This window comes from Ctenocephalides felis, unplaced genomic scaffold (genome assembly GCF_003426905.1).
Source record: "Ctenocephalides felis isolate EL2017-DRISC unplaced genomic scaffold, ASM342690v1 CF-g0.4_SCAFFOLD_01170, whole genome shotgun sequence".
Taxonomy (NCBI): Eukaryota; Metazoa; Arthropoda; class Insecta; order Siphonaptera; family Pulicidae; genus Ctenocephalides; species Ctenocephalides felis.
This window is the reverse complement of record NW_020537324.1, coordinates 61722150-61743155: the sequence shown is the minus strand read 5'-3', so window position 1 is coordinate 61743155 and position 21006 is coordinate 61722150. Positions and strand designations below refer to the sequence as shown.

Sequence of the window (21006 nt, the reverse complement as noted above, 5' to 3'; positions counted from 1 at the left end):
TAATTTTAATTTTAAATAAAGAATGTATAATAAACATACATGCATGTCCTGATATCGAGTCATAGTAGCTGTCTGAATTCTCAGTATGATGAGTTTCTGTAGCGCATTTTGGATTACAATCAAAACTATCATCTTGTATAATATCATGTGAAGACATTCTATTGATAGCATCAATATTTGATTTCCGCACATCTTTTAAGCCTCGTGTATATTTATTTTCGCTAATATTATTTAAACTATTCGGCAAATACATATCACTATTTTCCAGACCAATTTCGTAGCCACCACTTGTCTTCTTAGTCTCTGAATGTTCAACTTTTGTGCTTTTTTCATTTTGATAATCATAATCCTGTTGTCTATTATTACTATCATCGCAATTAGAAAAAATGGAATCAATATTTCTTATGTCAAATTTATTGCTTTTATATTGCTCATCTTCCGAATTGTATTCTGTTTGATCTTGGCTTCTTACTTCTACTAAATGCGTACGCGGTAGATCATTTCCAGAATCTATTCGAAATGTTTTTCCTACAATACAGTTGAATTAAAAATATTTGTAAAATTTGAAATCAAAAATGGTTAAATTAGTTTATACTCTTTCAAAAAAAAACATGTTTTTTATAAGGAATTCTTAAAATCACTAATGCACAATGGTTTTTAAAAGTCTAACACTTCATATAACGAATACATGTAATATAAAAAAATATAAGTGATCATAAAGTAAATTATTTAAGTAATAAAAAATATGATGTAATGTGTTTAAACTTATATTTTTTAATATAAATGTATATATAATTAAAAAATTAACAGGCTATCTATCCAGCTTAATAAATTTCACTTTGAGTTCCAATGTTTCTTCTTTAGAGAACACAATACGCAAATTATGTTAAAAAATGTAAACCATAATTTAGTATTAATTGCAGCAACTGGATATATGCCCGTAGAAAACTGTTTTGTTATAAATTATATATTGTTCTAAAAAATTGTTCCATCTTACCATAATCAAAACCATCTGTCTCATGATCCGATTCAGCGCTAATTTCTGTTTCATCCGAATCCCAAAAATTAGTTTGTGCTTTATTACCTAAATCGATATAATTATTATAATTAATTATACTTATTAGGCCAATTGGATTGAATAGTTAAACAATATTATATCGCAATAGTTTCATAAAATTATTCTTAAAACTAAATATACCTTGAAGTGTCGAATGGTACGCGATTGCATCAATTAAATTATCGGCAGAATTAAATTGCTCTAGTTTTATTTCATCATGATGTTCGGCAAATACTTCCTCGTCCTGATATTCATCAGCAAAAATTTCATTTGCGCTTTTTGCTGTATTTATAAATGCTTGAAACTCTGGTGGTGGTTTTATACCTTTACCTATAATTTATTGAATTAATTAAAACAACATTAATATTTAAATTATTTGTTTGCTATACTCAGAAAGGAAAATTTCAAAATATTTACATCAATAAGCAATTAATGAGCAATTCTGCCGTAACAGAGCTCATAAAATAGCGTTGTCATGGCAACGCTATTTTATGCTTGTTATTGGTAGTGAAAATTATGTAAAAGTCTATCTATTTGCTAAAACAGGCAAGAATGAATGTTATGATAACTGCACCATCTAGAATTCTGTTATCTTAACATTCTTCCTTGTTTGTTTATATGTAAAATACGCCTGATCGCACAGCAAATGGATAAGTAATTATAATTTATCAATTAAACGTAGAATTGTATTGATGTAATATGTAATCATATTACTAGTGTAAAAATATATGCCCCACCTACAATTCTTAAGTAAGGAAAATTAGATTTCCACGTTTTGGATTCTTGTTGAAGTAAATTTGTAGTCTTAAAACTATTTGGTTCATCTTCATACAAGCAGGATTTAAAGCGTTCATATTGTTCAAATCTACTATTTGATTGATGCCCTGAAATGTTAATAGAAAAAATTGTATGATTTGAAATAACAAGGGTATAATTTTTTAATTTCTAGTTCTATAAAATTTACCATCTTTTGGTTGAACATCATCATCGAGATATAGATTCATATTTCAATGGAAGAAACAGTATTTACAAAAACAATGTTGCACAAAAATATATTTGACTTTTTAATGTCATTGACAGTTAGAAATTTAATTAAATTTTGCACTTTATGATGTTCATTAATAATAAAAAAAGTAAAAATATATATTGCATTTTATTCTTCTAACATGATCAACTTTTCACGTTTTATTTAACCAATGCTCACTAGAATGTTTTATGGTAATATTAAATAATATTATAACTGTTAGATTTATAACAAAGTGACATCGTGATTTTAGAAAATAACTTGAAGAGGAAATAACTTGAATAACCATGGTAACGTCAACAACCAACAAAAAAGGAATAGCTTCATACTTAATTTAGGAAAACCAACAATATAAAGTGTAAATAAATTTAGAATATAAATAATCTTATTTGTTTTTAATTTTTAGTTATAATTAAGAATCGTTAGTTATAATTAAGATTATATAACTAAAATAAACATGGTGTTTTATAAATTTTCATGCCGTTACATATCAAATTATAATATTATGATGTTGGTGGCCCTTTGGTCATGTACGCAACAGGCAAAAACATAACCTCAAAATGATTTAACTAATTTTTAACCTAATAATATGTATTATTCTGCCTGTGAATGGCTAAAATCTATTTATTTATATTCTATATAACAAACCTTGTATTTAGTTATTAGTATAGGAGTCTTTTATTGGCATTTTCGGAGTATAATGTTTGTTTTATCTGAATTCAAAGACGTTGTCAGAATAACTTCCGATTTATTCCATTTGCCTTTCAAAGATGCTATAATCGATGAATTAAATTCTAAATTAGCTAATAAAGTAAATATTTAAAACATATATAGTGTTAGCATGTACTAATTACTTATATTCGTAACAGGTTGTGTTAAATGTTGGACTTTGTATAGCACTTTACGACATTATTGAAATTAAAGACTCCGTCATATTACCTGGGGATGGATCTTCTTACACCGAAGTCAGATTTAGATATATAGTATTTCGTCCATTTATTGATGAGCTTATAATAGGAAAAATTAAGAGCTGCAGTAGTGATGGTGTAATAGGTGAATAATTTAATTATCAATGAATATAAACTATCATTGAATTCTCACTAATAGCTAATCAATTTAGTAACTGTAGGATTTTTTGATGATATAATAATACAACCGAAAGATTTGCAACATAAGTCTAGATTTGATGAAATTGAGCAGGCTTGGATATGGGAGTATGATTTAGGAGACGGAACTACACATGATCTGTACATGGATATTGGTATGTAATATTCTTACCCTAGTTTAATTTTTATCAGATTCACCATAATCGTAATGTTAATAGGCTACAATTTTATTTCAACGCTTTTTCTTTGAACACCATTGTTATCATAGAAAATTGAAGCCTTATATATACTGAAAATATGAAAAATTGCAATAAATTTCATCTGCAAAAAAATTTCTTTAAATAATTTATAAAAATTTAGGTGAAAAGATAAGATTTAGAGTTACATCTGAGATTTTTCAAGAGACTTCTCCGGATATAGGTCCACCTACTGGACAACCTTCTACCAGTACTAATGCTGATGATGCTTTGAGAGTCGCATACAAAATAACTGTAATTATGATTTTGTTATTAGTATTAATTTATGTATGTCTATGTTGTTTCTTTATTTTTTGCAGGCAACTATTTGTGAACCTGGTCTAGGCCTCCTTTCTTGGTGGAATCAGAAATAATGACAAATAGAATACAAATAGAATTAGAATTTGCATATTTATAATATAATTTAAAATATAAAATTTATAAAAATATATAATATTACTCTTTACAATTTGCTTTTCCTCCTGCTCATAAAATTCATAACTGCTGTAATTGCTTCTTCAGAAACTTTTCTTTCATTTAGTGTCATAGTTTCTAATTCATGAGCAATTCTCAATTTTTCTTGTTCAAATTTTTTGATTAACTTTTTAGACTCAATTACTGATTGCAGAGGCAACAAAGAAAGATCCTCTAATTTGGACCAAATGTTAGATAAAGAATTCTTGGAGAATAATTCAGATACAAATCCTAATTTATAAGCTTCTTCAGAAGTAAGCTTGTAATTTAGAAGCAACATTTCATTGGCCTAAAAAAAATAGATCTGTATATGTTGTTTAATAGATTAACTTTATATTATTGGGAAACTTGCAGAAAATTTTTACATTAAAAACTATTTTCAATTTAATCTTATCTCAATATTGGCATAAAAGCAATTGATTTAAAAAAAATAGGAGCTAGTTTCCCATTTCCTTTAATAAATTATAAAAACCTTGCTTTTCCCCAGAATTCTTGGAAAAGTATATGAAGAACAACCTTCTGGATTCAAAGCCATGCTCGTAAATGGTGTATGAAAGTAAGCCTTGAAATTAAAATTAAATAAATACTGCAGAGATTATAATATAAAATTGATTCTACTTACTGTCTCCGATGCATATATGACATCACAAATAGCAGCTGTTGTAGCAGCCACTCCAATGCACGGACCATTAACAACAGCGATTAAAATTTTTGGAAAATTAATAAATGCATTTATAAAATTCTCAAACATGTGAGAAGATTCTCTGGCTTGTTCATCAACATTGTCAGCAGAAAGTACTTCCATAAAATTATTTAAATCATTACCAGAGCTGTAAAAGTCTCCGCTACCAGTTATTGCTGTTATTAAAATATTATTGTTTTCAGCAGCTTCATTGAGGGCATTTGTTAATTCAAGGTACATTTCTCTATTGAAAGCATTCTTCTTCTCTGGTCGGTTTAAAGTGATTATTAACAATCTTTTTTGAGTTATTATTTTCAAAGTTTTGTATGGTCCCATAATGATTTAATTAAATGAAACTACAAAACTAATTTTTGATATTATAGAAATAAAATATAATTACTTATGAATGACACTATTATTTAAAAATTTATTATTGATACTATCAGTTAAAAATCAAAGTGCAAAGGCTGCGAAATTAGCAATACGAAGTTTATGAACTGAAGTTAACCTCAAATGTCAAAAATGACAGTTTGATAAATAAACACGATCAACTCCCTAGACAATATAATAATAATGATAAACACAATTGAATTTTGATTTTTGGATATAGATAATAATATTTATATTAAATTGCATTGCTCATCTTAATATAGCACGTCTTTAAAATGTACGAAAAAAATAATTCAACAATATTGTGTTGCTAAACATCTAGTTGTCGTCACTATAAATAATTATAATCATTAGGACCGAAGTTTTTTGACTAATACATTCCTCATAATGCCCGAATTTTTAGCAGAGAATAACCCTTGTGGTCAGCAAATATTAAATCTAGTTTCATGTGGAAATGCAATTATTGCTGAACTTCTACGATTAAAAGACTACGTACCATCAGTTTTTAGGTAAACTACTAATTATAAAATTTGCAAAAAAAGAAAATAGTATAAAACATGTATTTAATGGTTTCAGACTCGATTGTAAAGCTGACCAAGTCAAATATGCAGATATTATTTTTGATTTTACATATTTCAAATGTCCTGAGGCACATGAAGCAAAAATTGAAAAAAATACTGTAAGATTATGCCAAGTTTAATTTGTACCCATATTTTATAAGATATGATCAAAAATATTATTATATTTGAATATTATATAGGATTTACAAGACATTGATGAAGAATTTAGAGAAAATAACATGAAAGTTATTACCAGATTTTATTTTGCATTCGAAAGTATCTATCAATATATATGTAATTTAAATGGATTTCTGGCAGAACTCAATGATGGAGTTTTTATCCATCATACTTTAGATAGCATAATTCAAGATGCTGAAGGGAAACAATTACTGGTAAGTTATAGTGATTTATCATGAATTATTTAAATTTTAGAAGTTAATTTTGCATATTTCAGTGTGAAGCATTGTATATTTATGGTGTAATGCTTCTGGTTGTTGATATGCACATTCCTGGTATAATTCGTGAACGTTTATTGGTCAGTTACCACAGATACAGCCCTCAAAGGGCACATGGTGATGGTCACATTGATGAAGTCTGTAAACTTTTAAGAAGCACCGGTCTTATGGAATGTAATGCAAAGAGACCAAACGGATATCCTGAAGAATATTTTAAGTACTGAATTTAAATTATTTAAATAATAATTTGCAGTATTCTTTGTAGAGTTTTACTCCAAAGATTCCTGTTGTTTTTCTAATTACTTGTGATAACTAAAGATGTTTTATCAAAATCTCGTTTTAAATTTCAGGCGTATTCCAATAGATGAGAACTATGTTGAAGTTATTTTAGGTCAATTACGTTTGGATGATATTTACAATCAAGTCTCTGCATATTCACACCCTGGTCAAAGAAGTGCAGCATTAGCAAATCAAGCTGCTATGCTGTATGTTTGTCTATTTTTTGCACCTAATACGCTCCAGTCCCAAACCGCAGTTATGAGAGAAATTGTAGACAAGTTTTTTCCAGATAATTGGATCATTTCTATATATATGGGTATCACTATTAATTTAATTGATAGCTGGGAGCCATACAGGTGAGATGAATTATAATATTATATGCAGTTAATGTTAGCATCTACAATTATTCTTGCACAATTCATATGAATGTAACTTATAATTTTCAATCCCTGATCATACTGCATTTAATTTGCTAAACTTATTGAATGTAAAATTGATTCATGTTAAAAGAAGGGATTCGAAGAAAAAAAAACTAATATAATCATCAAACCCATACCATATGTTTAGTAATTATTAGTAAATTTTATGAAATTAATAAATGATAAAAATTTAATTGACTTTCTCCATAAAAAGGGCTGCAAAACTTGCTTTGAATAATACCTTGGAAATCTGCAACATTAAGGATATATCTATAAAAGCAGGAAAAAATGTAAAAAATCTGATAGTACAAACTAGGAATAGCTTGAAAGAGGGTGCTCTAACAGAGCAAATTTTACTTGTTCATCCTGAACGTATTTTAAACATGATTAGAAAGTGTAATGTGGCTCTGCGTTGGGTAATGATGCACACAATGCCTTGCACTATATCTTGTGACTTGAATAAAAAATGCAGACAAATCAAAGACCAAGTTGTCACTGATTCTGATTTGAATACATTAGAAATTTTTGAATTACTTTTAAACACTGCTCAGTTAGAGTATAAAGTAAAAGAAATGTATAAGAAAATAATGACTGAAAAGATAACTAAGTGGACTAAACATAAAGAAGACGCTATAAGTCGTTTAAATGAGCTATCTGAGGTATTCTCTGGAGACACACCTCTTATGCGAATAGAAAAAAATGATAGCTTAAAATTTTGGTTCAAAGAAATATCATCTCAAATTGATACATTGAAAATAGATGATATACATACCTCAGTTCATAAGCTAGGACAATTGATACATGCTTTGGACGAGGTTCAGGGTTTCCATTTACTTGACTCCAGTGCTCAGGTAAAGCAATATTTAGTGGAAACTGAAAGTTCTCTAAGACAAATGATTAGTATAATAAATATTAAAGAAGACTTATTAATCACTTTGCAAATAGTTGGTGATCTAAGTTATGCTTGGAATGGAATTGAGCATTTTACAAATATAATGCAAGATGGAATTAAAAAAGATCCTTCATTAGTTATTAAATTGAGAGCAACATTTTTAAAATTAGCAAGTGCATTAGAAATACCTCTTTTGCGTATAAATCAAGCACATAGTGGTGATTTAGTTTCGGTTTCACAGTATTATAGTAATGAACTGGTTAACTATGTAAGAAAAGTTTTGCAAATCATTCCACGAACTATGTTCCAGTTAATGGCAAAAATAATCCATATTAATACTTCTATTCTTCTCGAGTTACCCACCAGACTAGACAAATCAAGATTGAAAGATTATGCAAAGTTTGATGAAAGGATGGAAATTGCGAAATTGACACATTCAGTCTCAATCCTGACACAAGGTAATATGAAAAGTTTAATTAGCTACATTTTGTCTAAAGGCAGGTTGCATGAATTCACTGATGCGATACATAATCAACTTAATCAATAGCAATTGAGATTCAGCTATTTAGGTAAAACGTTCAACTCTTATTTTGAAAATAAAATTTTCGCTTTCAATAAAAAATAATCAATACAATTTCCAATTGATGTCTTTCAAACATACTTATGATATAACCAATTTCATTTCATCCATTTCATTTTCTAATAATGTATTTTATTTAGATGCCCAGTCTAGATTCTGATTAGAATAAAATTAAAATAAAACATAAAATTAGCAAATTGGATTTTCTCGCGAAAGCAAACTTTTCCTTCAGAAAGTTAAAAATACATAAATATTATGTGTAGGATTGTATGAGATTTGATATAATAATAATTATTGAATAGTTTGAAAGATCTTGACTTGTTTACATTCAAAATAAATAAATGGAAGATAAAAATCTAGATCTTGCAATGTGAAAGTCATACATCAAATTTTTTTTAAAAAATAAAATAATTTGTGATGAATTCTACAGTTTAAGATTATATGAGATAAGAAATTATACATTATATAGTATGAGGTAATATGGTAAAAACATTATCAATAAAATAAATGGAAAGTATGTTTATTCAAATTTAGTTAATATAAATTACTTTATTTCAGGAATACTAACTATGCAAACAACTTTAGTTGGTGTTATATCAATTGATCCAAAACAATTGTTAGAGGATGGTATACGCAAAGAATTGGTTTTGAATATATCAGATGCACTGCATAAAGGTTTAATATTTAGTGCTAAACCTAAACAGGACGAGTTATCAGCAAAACTAGATACTTTAGTGGATATAATATCAGGATGCAGACGATCTTTTGAATATATTCAAGATTATGTAAACATAAATGGATTAAAAATTTGGCAAGAAGAGGTATTTAAAATTGATAAAACAATTAATATTAATAAATTTGATAATATGAGATAAAAAATTTCAGGTGGCACGAATTATAGGTTACAATGTTGAGCAAGAATGCAATAGTTTTCTAAGGAATAAGGTACAGGACTGGCAATCAGTCTACCAAAGTCAAACAATACCGATTCCTAAATTTCCGTCAGTTGATGCTAACTCTATAAATTTTATTGGAAGACTGGCAAGAGAAATATGCCGAATTACAGATCCAAAGTAAATATCTATTCAATCCCATTTTGCGCATTTTTATAAATTTATGATGTATAATAGATAAAAAAAGTGAAATGGATTCATAATTAATTTTAACATTTCAGGACTACTGTGTATGTGGATCTAAGTATAGCTTGGTTTGACTTTAAGACCCACAAAGAATTATTAAATATTAAACTTTTTTCTAAAATCACTCAATCCATTGGACCAGCTGGTCTAACAGGTCTTGACCATTTGTACTCATTTATGATAGTGACAGAATTACAAACGTTTTTTAATTCAATACGAAAGAAAATACTTCAGAATCAAAGTTGGACAGATATGTTAAATAGCTTTGAAAATGATGTAAAGCCATATAATAAGAATGTACCCAATCCAGCAAAACTTTATGCAAGCTATACAAACCGAGCAACAAAAGTTTGGCCACAAATTCTTGACTGGGTACTAAAAGTGGGACAAATGCAGTTACTGCGCAAGCACATAGCTTATGAATTGAATATCAGTTGCAAATTCAATTCAAAAAATTTGGAATCATCACTTAGAACAATGAATCAGTAAGTAAAAAGAAAAATGATTAAATCAACACATTTATCTTTGATGATAATATTTCAGAGCTGTCATGTGTGAAATCAAAGAGCATATGAAAGATCCCAAAAAGCCTATGCCACCAGGAGAACTTTTACATGAGCTAGGTAGATATTTGCAATGGGCAGGACTCACAGAACCATTTGCACAGATATATATTACAACAAAAAATTCATCCAGTTTTGCGGACCTCTTATTTTTATTTTTAATAGTGCACATACCAAAGTTCACTTATCATAAAAATATTGGTAAGACGAAACATTCTATTATTATGTTTAAAAATGTTAATTCTATATCTTTTCTAGGTGGTTTAATGGTTCGAAAAATAGCAGACCACATAGATGCATTGCCATTAATTTGCGGTGTGCAAACAATATTACGCCAATGCCATGCAGAAATCAAGAATAAATTTTTGGCACTCATGGGTCAATATGTACTTTCATTTATAACACATGGATTAAGGTATTGAAAATTATGAAATTATTGTATTTCAAAGATAAGATATGCTACTTTTCCTTTTAGTGCAAGGAGTTCTGAATTTCCGCAAGAAGCAATAACAACTTTGCATTTTTTGAAAATATTTATCAAGCATGCAAGTATTCCAAAGAAGGAATTATATGAATATATACCAGAAGCTATATTTAGTCAATATGAATATTTGGGAACAAAAGTTTAAGTATTCTACACTAAGTTTATGAAGACAAACGCTTACAGCTTATTTTTATCTTTTATATATATTTAAACAAATATGAATTATATAAAATAAAGCCATATATCTGATTTAAACTATTATTAAAATGTTGTTCATTTGTGTCATAGTTTTCAACAAAACTATAATCTTATAATAAGAATAGTTACACCATATCCATGTAATGCCAAAAATATATTTTTAGTGCAATAATTATCACCAAATAAATATCTATTAAATTTAGATAAACTTAACTAATCGATTTAACAAATAATCGTGAGTTAGCATAACTTATGTAGTATAATATTGCATCTAAAAACAGAACATTAAATTTCTCTTAAATTAATAATGTAGCATATATGTTTTTGATTGCATCTTAAAATATTATAAGTGGTTGTGATTTTTATTATCTGAGAATCATGAAGGGAGATTATGATAATAAGGCTAATGTTAAAGAAACCTACATGTTTCCATCAGTTTCTAATTATTTTTTATAAAAAAAATCAAACTTAGTCAGTCAATATATCTAAATAAGCACACAATAAAGTTACACAATAAAAATCATCATTTTAAATTTAATTTAAAAAAATCTCTATAAATTTTATATACAGTGCAAATATCTTTAACTGTTCCCTCTGGCAGTTAATAAAATAATTTCGAACAAGTATTTTCTATCATGAAATAATGGATTATGTTCCATATTAAAAAATTTCTATCTACAAAGGAAAATAAATTTTGAACTTTTTACTCCCACAAACCTTCATCTAAAGCTGCTTTAAAACTTTTCTGGCACTCAGAACTCATCCACATCTCAGTGAGCTGTTTTTTTTCCAATTCCAAAGCACCTTCTAAACTATTCAGCAAATGCTGACGTAGCATTACTTTTGTGGATATCATGGCCTAAAAACATAAGAAACAAGTTGTGATATTAATAATTCACCGTAAAAAAATAGTATATGAATTCAAATTCTTACTTGCACTGAATGATGTGTCAAAGCTTTGATAGTCGGAATAAGATCCTCATGAAATTTATCAGGCCACACAATTCTCGTTACCAGTCCATATTGCAGGGCTTCACTGGCTGTCAGTTCTCGACAGGCCAAGATAAGTTCATTGACCTATTCAAATATAAAAATTAACTACAGTTGTAAGTGACATTTTACCATAAGGCAAGTTGCATTAACTTCCTGACATGCGTAAATAATAAGTCTGACATACAACAATGGAAATGAGAATCCGATATTAATTTATACGTGATTCATAAGTGTACCTATCACAGATTATTCAATTTTGAACAACTTTTTTTATTATACATACATTTTATTAAAACGAATACGTATTTACGGATTATGTTCAAAACGCGACCTATTAATCCAAACTTTAATTAATGTTTATAATTAAAACACTATTTGTGGTACTATTACATTTTAGTATATTCATTAAAGACCAGGTACTCTATCGCCATACCAAGTTTCATTAAAATTATCGGAATTTTTTTTAAGACAAAAAAATTTTTTTGGCGATTTCTATGATTTTTTTTTACGGTAGATTCCAAATTCTCATAGATCATATTAAAATATTACGGCCCTACGACAAGTCGTTTAATTTTAAAAAATTATCAAATTTTGAGAAAATGAGTAGTTTTTTGACGTTTGTTAAAATTAAAACATGTTGAAAATAAATTTTGGTATTATTGTAAATGTTTGTTCTTCAATGTCAACATTCAGACCAGGTACTCTATCGCCATACCAAGTTTCATTAAAATTATCGGAATTTTTTTTAAGTAAAACTTCTTTAGGCACGACTAAGGTGTAAACCCGTACAAATGCAACGGAAATGGAGTTACGCCCAAACTGTTCGTCATTCGCTCTCGATGAAATCATTTCTATACGGGTCGATTGTGATTAGTCGTCGTGTATGTGAATAGAGATCTGTCGTTATATGCGTACCGGCATCAACGTTGTAAGCGTACCGAGATCAACAAGGAAATTGGCATATATAAATAACCATTTTAAAAGTTACATCGTAGTACAAATCTTGATTTAATGAAAAATGCCTGAATATAAAGAATATTAAACCCTGTTTCTTGAAAATAATAAAACAAATTAAACATTTGTGCCGTGTACTAAACGTAAGTTTATTGATTAGAAATTATTTCTAAATTATTTGTAGTTTCTATAAATCTTTGAAGTTATTACTCTTCATTTTTAACAATCAATTACGAAGAAAAAGCCTGGCAGATCTTTGTCAAGAAACTGATCGTATAAGAACACTAACCAATGCGAATGGCTTATCAAGTTTCATCTAATGGCTTTTAAATCGGTCCAGCCGTTTTTGAAAACGACGACAAAAAGTCAAAAATCTACTTTTTCCAAATTTCGTCTTATTAGATTCAAAATGACTTGGAACATTGAGAAAACATATAATTAGCAAATCGTATAGTCTCGCGAAAACATAAACTTCTCCATCAGGATGTCAATTAAACATATTTTGTACAATACTCAGACTAATAGTAGATAATTGATAACTAATTTAAAATGAATCAATAGCAATTTTATTTAAATCAATTTTGGTCTTAAGTATCTTCAATAATTCTGCATACTTACCACAGACTGTGATAGCAGCCGATAACAGGGCATCAATGATGTTCCCTCTGGTATGTATCCATATTTTGTAGCAGGAACACTAAAGGTTGCTTTATCGCTAGCTAAAACTAAATCAAATAGTGGTAAAATTGTAACACCAAATCCAATTGCTGCTCCATGCACTCCAGCAACTAAAATTTTAGGAAAGGTTGCAAGAACTCGAAGTAATTCTCTAAAAAAAAAAAAAAAAAATTAACTCTTGATAATATCATGAGAACAATATGTGATACTTACACAACACCATGCACAGTTTCTTGAACCACTTGCTGACGCTTTTCCAATGAAGTCTGTAATAATTTTGAGTAATCCAATCCTTGGCAAAATATACTGCCTGAAGAAGTTATGAGTACCACATGACATGATGAGTCTTTTGATAATTCTTTCAAAACTTCACACAATTCTTGAACAACCTTAAACATAAGATCATGATTTGAATCAATATGAATTCATTCAAAGATAATGATGTTTATCAGATTTTTTTAACTCTTTCCACTCGGCGCCGCATTCTGAAAAATTTTATAATTGAACCAGTTGCCGTAAGATTTTAATGGTTTAGGACCAAGTACTCGCTCTATCGCTATACTAAGTAAATCGTCTAATTTTAATTTTAACAAACGTCAAAAAAACTACTCATTTTCTCAAACTTTGATGAATTTGTAAAATTAAACTATTTGTAAGGCCGTAATATTTTAGTAAGTTCTATAAGACCATGATATATATCGCCAAAACAAAAAATTTTCAACAGTTAATTACAAGTGAACGGCTCGGTAGATTTTCATCTAAAATTAATCAGTATCATTCCCAACTAATATATTTCGTACAGTTTTTGATTTTAGAAAGATTCGATAGTATGAGCTTAAATGTGGACGAAAAGTGTAACACTTTTTTTCAAATCACAAAGAAACGGCTTTGCAGATCGTCGCACAAAACTGACAAACGATAGTCCTTATTGAGATACATCAAATGGCTTTTAAATTACTGAAATCGGTTTAGACGTTTTTGAGAAAACGATTCTTCAAAGTTTGCAAAAATTAGAACTTTGAAGAATTCTTAAAATTAAACGACTTGTCGTACGGCCGTAATATTTTAGTATAATCTATATGATTATGGTATCTACCGTCAAAAAAAATCATAAAAATCGTCGAAAATTTTTTTTAACACTTTATTACAAAATAGCGTTCCGGCCAATCTTTTCCAAAAACTAATAAGCACGATTCCCAACCAATATCTTTCAAACGGTTATTGAATTTTCAGAATAGATTCAGAAATGCGGGATAAAACGTGAACGACATTTTTTTCACTTTTCTGCGATTTACAAAGAAACGGCTTGGCTGATCGTCGCGCAAAATTGATAAACGCTAGTCCTCATCGAGATACATCGAATGGCTTTTGAATTTTTGAAATCGGTCCAGCCGTTTTCGAGAAAACGTCGATTTACGACAAAAAATCTGTTCAAATACATACACACACACATACTTTTTCCAAATTTGGTCTCATTCGATTCAGAATGGCTTTAAACGTCGAGAAAACAAAATTAGCGAATCGGATTTTTTGATAAAAACAAACTTCCTCAGGAAATTAATAATGCATTATGATTAATTTATTGATGGAATAAACTTAATAAAATAAATAAAATTCTACTTGAGATATGCTAGGCGAGCCGCCAAAACATATTTAAAGAACCGCATTAAGTTTGCTCAATCTTGATGAAGTGTATTTGACGATACAATAAGAACTGAGTCATTGTTTAAAGACAGCCGAGTGAAAAGGGTTTTAATGTTTTTATTTACATTTTACGTACCTGATTACTCAATGAATTTTTGAATTTGGTCGAAGTTGGTGTTAAAATAATTTGAACTAGCGTTTCATGTTTACGAATGCTAATTTCTTCGTAAGTCTTCTGTTCTTTGGAAACTTGAGTTTTCTCACTCTCAATTGCAGAAGTTTTTCTAAGCTTTTTAGATATAGCGGCATTTTTAACAGCTTCATCTTTTAAACTGGTGTCATCCTCCGTGATTGCAGGTTTCTCAGTGGCGTCTGCAACTTCCGAAACGCGATCAGGCGGGTCTTCCTGCGATTTATTTTCATCAAGATTCGAATCACTGATAACCTTTTTGTTAGACCTGGTACTCATGGTTTTACCGACTTTTTCTTCCTCTTTAGGACTAGTGGTAGTTTTTGTTTCTTCTGTGATATTTGCGACTTGTTCAGGATTTGTACTTTTAGTTTTACCTTTGTAGGATTTTTCGCTTTCTGCGGGTCTCGAGTAAATTGGAACACCACCTTTTTGGCGCTTTTTCAAAGGTTTTGATAATTCTGACTCTGCAGTAACTTCAATTAGTTTTTCTTCTGCGTTTGGTCCAGTTTTACCATCAACACTAAGTCTCCTGGGACTCGTGCATGTACTGGAAAAAGAGCTTGAAGAATGCCTTCTTATAATTCTAGACTCATTTACTGATGTAAATGAAAATTCAGCATTTTCCTCTACCAAAGAGGATTGCGTTGAGTTTCTTGTCTGATCACCCCTTTTCTTTAATGAAACCACTTTCCTCTTACCAACTGCAGATTTTTTAAATCGCAAGGGTTTCTTGTTTCGATTCGATGCTACAGCAGTCGAACTATGTCTGAGAACAGCTTGTTTGATGATATTGGCTTTAGAAAGTAAATTCCTGCGTTCTTTTTCAAGAGATATCAATAAGCGCTTATTTGGTTTGGTAACAATTTCGGGAACTTCAGCGTTATTATTTCTGCGCTCTACAGAATATATCATATTAACAGCTCCCTCATCACTTAGCAGTCTGTCTATTTCAGTAAGTTTTTTCTTCTTCGGTATAGTTGGACTGGGACTAGTAGATTTAGAAACAAGGCTTCTATTGGGGTTAATAGGTTTATGAGGAACTTTTCGAATCAATCTAGATCTTCTGCCGACTGCGTTAGCTGGAGTCTGAGCTTCCTGCATTTCAACTTCTTGCGCATCTTCTTTTTTAACTTCCGCTTCTGTTGATTGTTTCTCAACTTGTTTCTTAGCTCCAGTTGAGTTCACAACTGTTTTCTTAACAGCAATGTCTGCTGCTTTTTTCACATTATTTGGAGAATTTTCAGAAGAACTTTTTTGAGGGTCTCGCTTAACAGTTTTTAAGGATGGTGATAAACTTGCAGATGTCATTGGATTATCTGGATCCCAAATAATTTTTTTCTTTATGACTCTAGCTATTTTATTGGGTACTATTCCCAGTTGTGGACTATTTGTTGATGGTGAATTTTTACGTTTTACTGTAACAGGCGGGTTAGATTTTGTTACAGTTGTTTCAGAAGCTCTTGCAACAGTTGTACTTGAGGAATTAGCAGATGATGAAGATTTTGATGTAGGTGCTGACGTTTTCGTTGCAACTGTTGGTGCAGCTTTTATTGGTGTTGGAGTAGATTTTGAAACAGCAGTTGTAGATTTTACAGATGGTGATTTAGCAGTAGTATTTGGGATAGGTTTTGTGACAGCTGTTGATGTAGATTTCACATTAGAACTAGTGGCCGCAGTTGTACCTATTTTGTTCACTGTTTTCTCCTCAGTAGGTTGCGACTTTGTTTTGGTTGTTTCATTTGGTTCCAATTGCATTTTAGTACTTTCCGTGGGCTTTGTCAAATTTGTTGTTGATGATTGATCTTTTGTTGTTGTTGTTGATTCTTTTTGACTATCTTTGGATTCCTCATCCCAATCAGAAACTAGTGTTTTAATAATATCATTAGCTTTTCTGTTACTATATGTTTTTGGAGGATCTTTTGATCGAGGAGTTGTATACACTGCCATACCAGCATTCTTCAAAAGCGTATGTTTAAGTGGATTGTAATCTGTTAATTTAGGCCTACCACGTGGCCTGCTTGAGCATATGTTAGGAACATTTGGCAAATTCAATAGTTGATGTTGCGCCAAGCGTCGTTTTTCTTCAGAATCTAGTTTTAAAAATGCTCTCGAAGTATTACTTCTTGCCTGGGCTTCTAAAACCGGGGGCGGGCTTCTACCACTATGTCCAGATATGATACTTTTCTCAATTGCTTGCAAAATAGGAGGAGCTTGATCTGTTTCCACAGGTTTCAATTCTGACCAATCTGGATCCTCATCGCCTTCTAAAATAGCTAAAAGATCGGCATTGTCTAATTTGGGTTTTGTTTTTGACAACAAATTCTTTTTAGCCAATCGAGTATTTGGTGAAGCTTTTGTTAGATTTTGATTAGATTTAGGATTATTTGGAGGATTCTGTACATTTCCTGGATTTGTACAAAGCTTTTCAGCTAATCTCTTAGTTATCTTATGCTTGAATAAAATATCACCAACTTTGGGTTTATCATAAACTGGTACTTCGGCTTTTAATTTCTTATCAATTTCTTCACTTATTTCTTCTGATGATACAATACAGCTTGTCAAACTTAAAGGTGGCACTTTTACACCAGGTCTAACCTTCGGAGGGTTTCTGCCATTACTTAAAACATCAGCTTCTGGATTTTTTAAGTTTCTACCAAGAACATGACAAGGCAACTTTGCAGTTGTATCACCCTTGGCATCAACTACTTCAATATAATTGCCAGTGGGCGCTCGTTTTCGGTTATTAGATTCTGTTTTGCATTTATCTTCTGATGTGTTATCAGAGTTTTTCATATTAGGATTTTCTACATGCACTTCTATAACCTGCATATTGTCATCTTCAATAACATAAATTTCAATATCTTCATTTTGATCATTAGTATTATTTTCAACTTCCATTTCTTCTATGACAACTGCAGTTGGCTCTTGTGAACTTTCATCAATCACTTCATAAGTGATACCAGCCTGGTCTGAGGTTTCATCTCTTGATACATCTTTTTCATTAGCAGTATCCGAAACAATGTAACTAACAAAATTTTCAGAATTCACATGATGTGGAATGTCCTTGTCATTTCCAGCACTAGTTACAACATACTGTACCATGTTTTCTTGATTTGAACCTTCAGAAACAACATATTGTATATATTCAGGATGATTCCCACTTTCACCTTCAGCAACTGTGTGAAAATGAGTCAATTTATCATCTGTATTATCGGCAACTACATACTGAACATAACTCTGCTCATTTGGATCTCCATTTGCAGCTTCAGAAACAACATACTGTACTCCTTCTGGAAGAACTTCTCTGCACCATTATCATTTCATATTCAACTTTAGCATGCTCTATTATTTGTTCGTTATCATTAGTTACAATATATTGAACAGTAGCTACATCTTCCTCAATAGTTGGATCGTGTGTTTGAATGTAATCAACTAAGTTTGTTTTGGAAATCGGGGTTTCTTTGCTATCAACAACAAATTCAATATTATCATCACTTATTTGTAACCTCTCAGAACTACTTTCGTTAAATCCAGATGTTTTGTTGACTCAATGTCTGCTTGTGAAACTGTGGTTTTATTTCCTTATCATTAGACACTGTGTTATCATTAGGAGGAGGAACAAACTGCATAAAGTCTTCATTTGTTTGGGATTCGATTCACCTTTTCTTGAATTTACTTTGATCAATTGTTCAGAACTAACAATATTTACATTATGAGATGTTACTTCGATTATTAAGGGCTTTCTTATTAATATTTACTGCGCTTACATACTCTGCAAGCGTGTTCTGTACTTCAACTTCCTCTCTATTTTTTGTTTCAGCACAATCAGAATATTCCTGGGCTGAGGTATCTTCATGTTTTTCCATTATCAAATTTGGATTAGTTTCAGTAACTGGAACATAAGTTGAACACTACTGGTATCTGAATTAAACATTTCGGGGTCAGAATCTTTGGAAGCAAAACTATCGTTTAGAACTTCAGAAGTAATTATTCAGAATTTGTATCAACTTGAGAACCATCTACTTGAGATGTATCAATCTCATTTGAGAATGTTTCAGCTTTCATCAGGTCATTTTCATCAGTGCATATTACATTATCATAATAATTGATTTCAGATCTGGAATTAATATTTCCATCATTACATTGTACTGGAGAAGTTGTTATGGCTTCATTGCTGGTAGTTTCATGATTAGAATGAAAAGTTACAGCTTGAGATGTAACATTTAAAGGTGCCAATTCTGGTATTATGATGTTTCATTACTAGTTTCTACATTAGAATCTTATCATTGATTCATTTCCTAAACTTTAGCTTGGCAGAGCTTTCAGTAATTAGAATTTCTTCTGAACTTGTATTTTCTGCATAGGAGTCAGTACCATTGACTCATCTTCAGATAAAATTCTTTCTGTGCTAGTATTTTCTGCATACGATTCGGTAATCATTGATTCTGTTTCAAATTTTTTCCAGAAACATTTTCAACATTTAAATTTAATACATCAGTATTAGAATCTGCAAATGATAGAGTATGATTAGTTTCTACTTCAGAAATACTTACAGTTTTTGTTTGAAAGTACAACCTGGCTTCAAAGTTTCTGTTTCGGGTGTTGAATGCTCTCTGTATTTTGGATAAATTGTTTTGTCAATCGCTGCATCAGAGTCACAGACACTTGGGGAGAAATCATCTGCATTTTTTGTCTCGCTGCCTTGTTCTTGAAAAGCTGCAGTTTCAGACTGAATCATTTTTGTATCAGATACAAAACTTTCATTTTCTGTTTTAATGCTTTCTTTGCTACATTATCATCCACTTGAGAAGTGAGACATTCTCATTAGATTCACCTTGTGAAATCAAAACTTCACTTTGGGTTCCACCGAAGTAGAAACACTTTCAGAAACTAAGTTCACTTCTTGAACTGGTATTGATTCATCTTTAACTGATAAGAATTGGTTACTAAAAGATGGTTTCTGCATTGCCACTTCTCGCAAATGCTTCATTTTGATAACGTAAGACTTGTTCATTTATGTCAGGTTGTAAAAACTTCCCACTGACTCTGCAGCATGCATGCTAGTAGTGAGATTATCACAAGCAGTTTTATCCTTATATAGTTCTTAGTGAATTATCAACTTCATTTTCAAACTTCATATCTTTTATAGTAGAATATGTAGTCATAAAATTCATCTTTCACTTTGTCGTAGAGTCTCCTTCGCTTATTATAGGGATTGCATTGTAAGTTATAGGTGATTCTTGTGCAAAATTCGGAGTTGGCAGAGGAATTTGGGACACATCCTCAGGCGCAGAGGTAGTTTTGCAACATCTGGTGGAATGACTTCAAACTGAACACTTGAAGAACAATCAATATCAACTTTCTTTTGAAAATTATCCTCCATGATTTTGTATATATTAGTTTATTTTATTCATATACTTTTCTTATTTATAACATTGTAACATCCTAATGTGCATATTAGATTGCAATTCCTTGATGCTAATTACCTGGTGAATAATGATAAGATCACGGATGTGGCAAACTATTTTGGATTGATTAAATATAATATTTTCTATTCATATAATCAAATATCGTAAACGTTAAGTGATGGACACGTTATCAATGGCTCACAGAAGAAAAATAACAAATGTCTTACCGCTGGGTTATCTCACTGGGCATAAAATGTAATCATGTTATATACTGCTTTCAGCTTTTCAAGGTTTCAACACTATATTTTAACAAAGCACCAAGTGACAAATAATAAAAATGTAATTGTAATAAAACTGTGATATATTCGAATCACATTACAATAGTTAAATTACATAAAACAAGTTTACAACGTTTATCACGAATAGCGTTGTCTATTTCACTTTGTTTGGTTAACAGTTCGCCGTGAAGTTGGCCATTGAAAACAGTAATTTGTGCGTAAATGACGTGTTGCGTGTTGCATTCGATCATGGTGATACGGGCGTATTCATTACGGACATGTTCTAAATGTCTAATCATGTGCATAATCCATTATTATTT

At 30.3% G+C, this 21006-nt stretch overlaps 4 protein-coding genes across 5 annotated transcripts in view; 2 read left to right on the top strand and 2 right to left on the bottom strand.

The window, feature by feature from the left end:
• Positions 1–2688: 2688 nt before the first annotated feature.
• LOC113368000 (DNA-directed RNA polymerase III subunit RPC8-like) lies at positions 2689–3810 on the top strand. Of its 2 annotated transcripts, none has more exons than XM_026609559.1 (5): positions 2689–2892; positions 2951–3134; positions 3211–3342; positions 3548–3678; positions 3744–3810. In XM_026609559.1, the coding sequence occupies exons 1-5, from the start codon at positions 2782–2784 to the stop codon at positions 3795–3797; spliced, it is 612 nt and encodes a 203-aa protein (XP_026465344.1). In that variant the 5' UTR covers positions 2689–2781; the 3' UTR covers positions 3798–3810. The 2 variants fall into 2 exon arrangements, with proteins under 2 accessions (XP_026465344.1, XP_026465343.1); XM_026609558.1 differs by having other exon boundaries at positions 3202–3342.
• A 76-nt stretch (positions 3811–3886) lies between these two features.
• On the bottom strand, positions 3887–5000 carry LOC113367499 (enoyl-CoA delta isomerase 2, mitochondrial-like). Its single transcript, XM_026609101.1, has 3 exons — positions 4520–5000; positions 4370–4459; positions 3887–4186 (listed from the first exon to the last, which is right to left on the bottom strand). Exons 1-3 carry the CDS (start codon positions 4913–4915, stop codon positions 3887–3889), a joined length of 786 nt encoding a protein of 261 aa, XP_026464886.1. The 5' UTR covers positions 4916–5000.
• Positions 5001–5281: 281 nt separating this feature from the next.
• On the top strand, positions 5282–10510 carry LOC113366064 (WASH complex subunit 5). Its single transcript, XM_026607617.1, has 12 exons — positions 5282–5478; positions 5546–5648; positions 5730–5921; positions 5984–6201; positions 6335–6619; positions 6897–8032; positions 8713–8975; positions 9040–9227; positions 9329–9778; positions 9837–10057; positions 10115–10271; positions 10332–10510. The coding sequence occupies exons 1-12, from the start codon at positions 5357–5359 to the stop codon at positions 10483–10485; spliced, it is 3489 nt and encodes a 1162-aa protein (XP_026463402.1). The 5' UTR covers positions 5282–5356; the 3' UTR covers positions 10486–10510.
• Positions 10511–10915: 405 nt separating this feature from the next.
• LOC113367497 overlaps positions 10916–21006 on the bottom strand; it is a 20264-nt gene continuing 10173 nt past the window's right edge. The window contains 9 exon segments of the mRNA XM_026609100.1: positions 10916–11397; positions 11472–11615; positions 13104–13314; positions 13377–13552; positions 14944–18304; positions 18772–18892; positions 19017–19238; positions 19576–19729; positions 19856–19984. Coding sequence (XP_026464885.1) covers positions 11242–11397; positions 11472–11615; positions 13104–13314; positions 13377–13552; positions 14944–18304; positions 18772–18892; positions 19017–19238; positions 19576–19729; positions 19856–19984 — 4674 coding nt within the window. The 3' untranslated portion in view covers positions 10916–11241.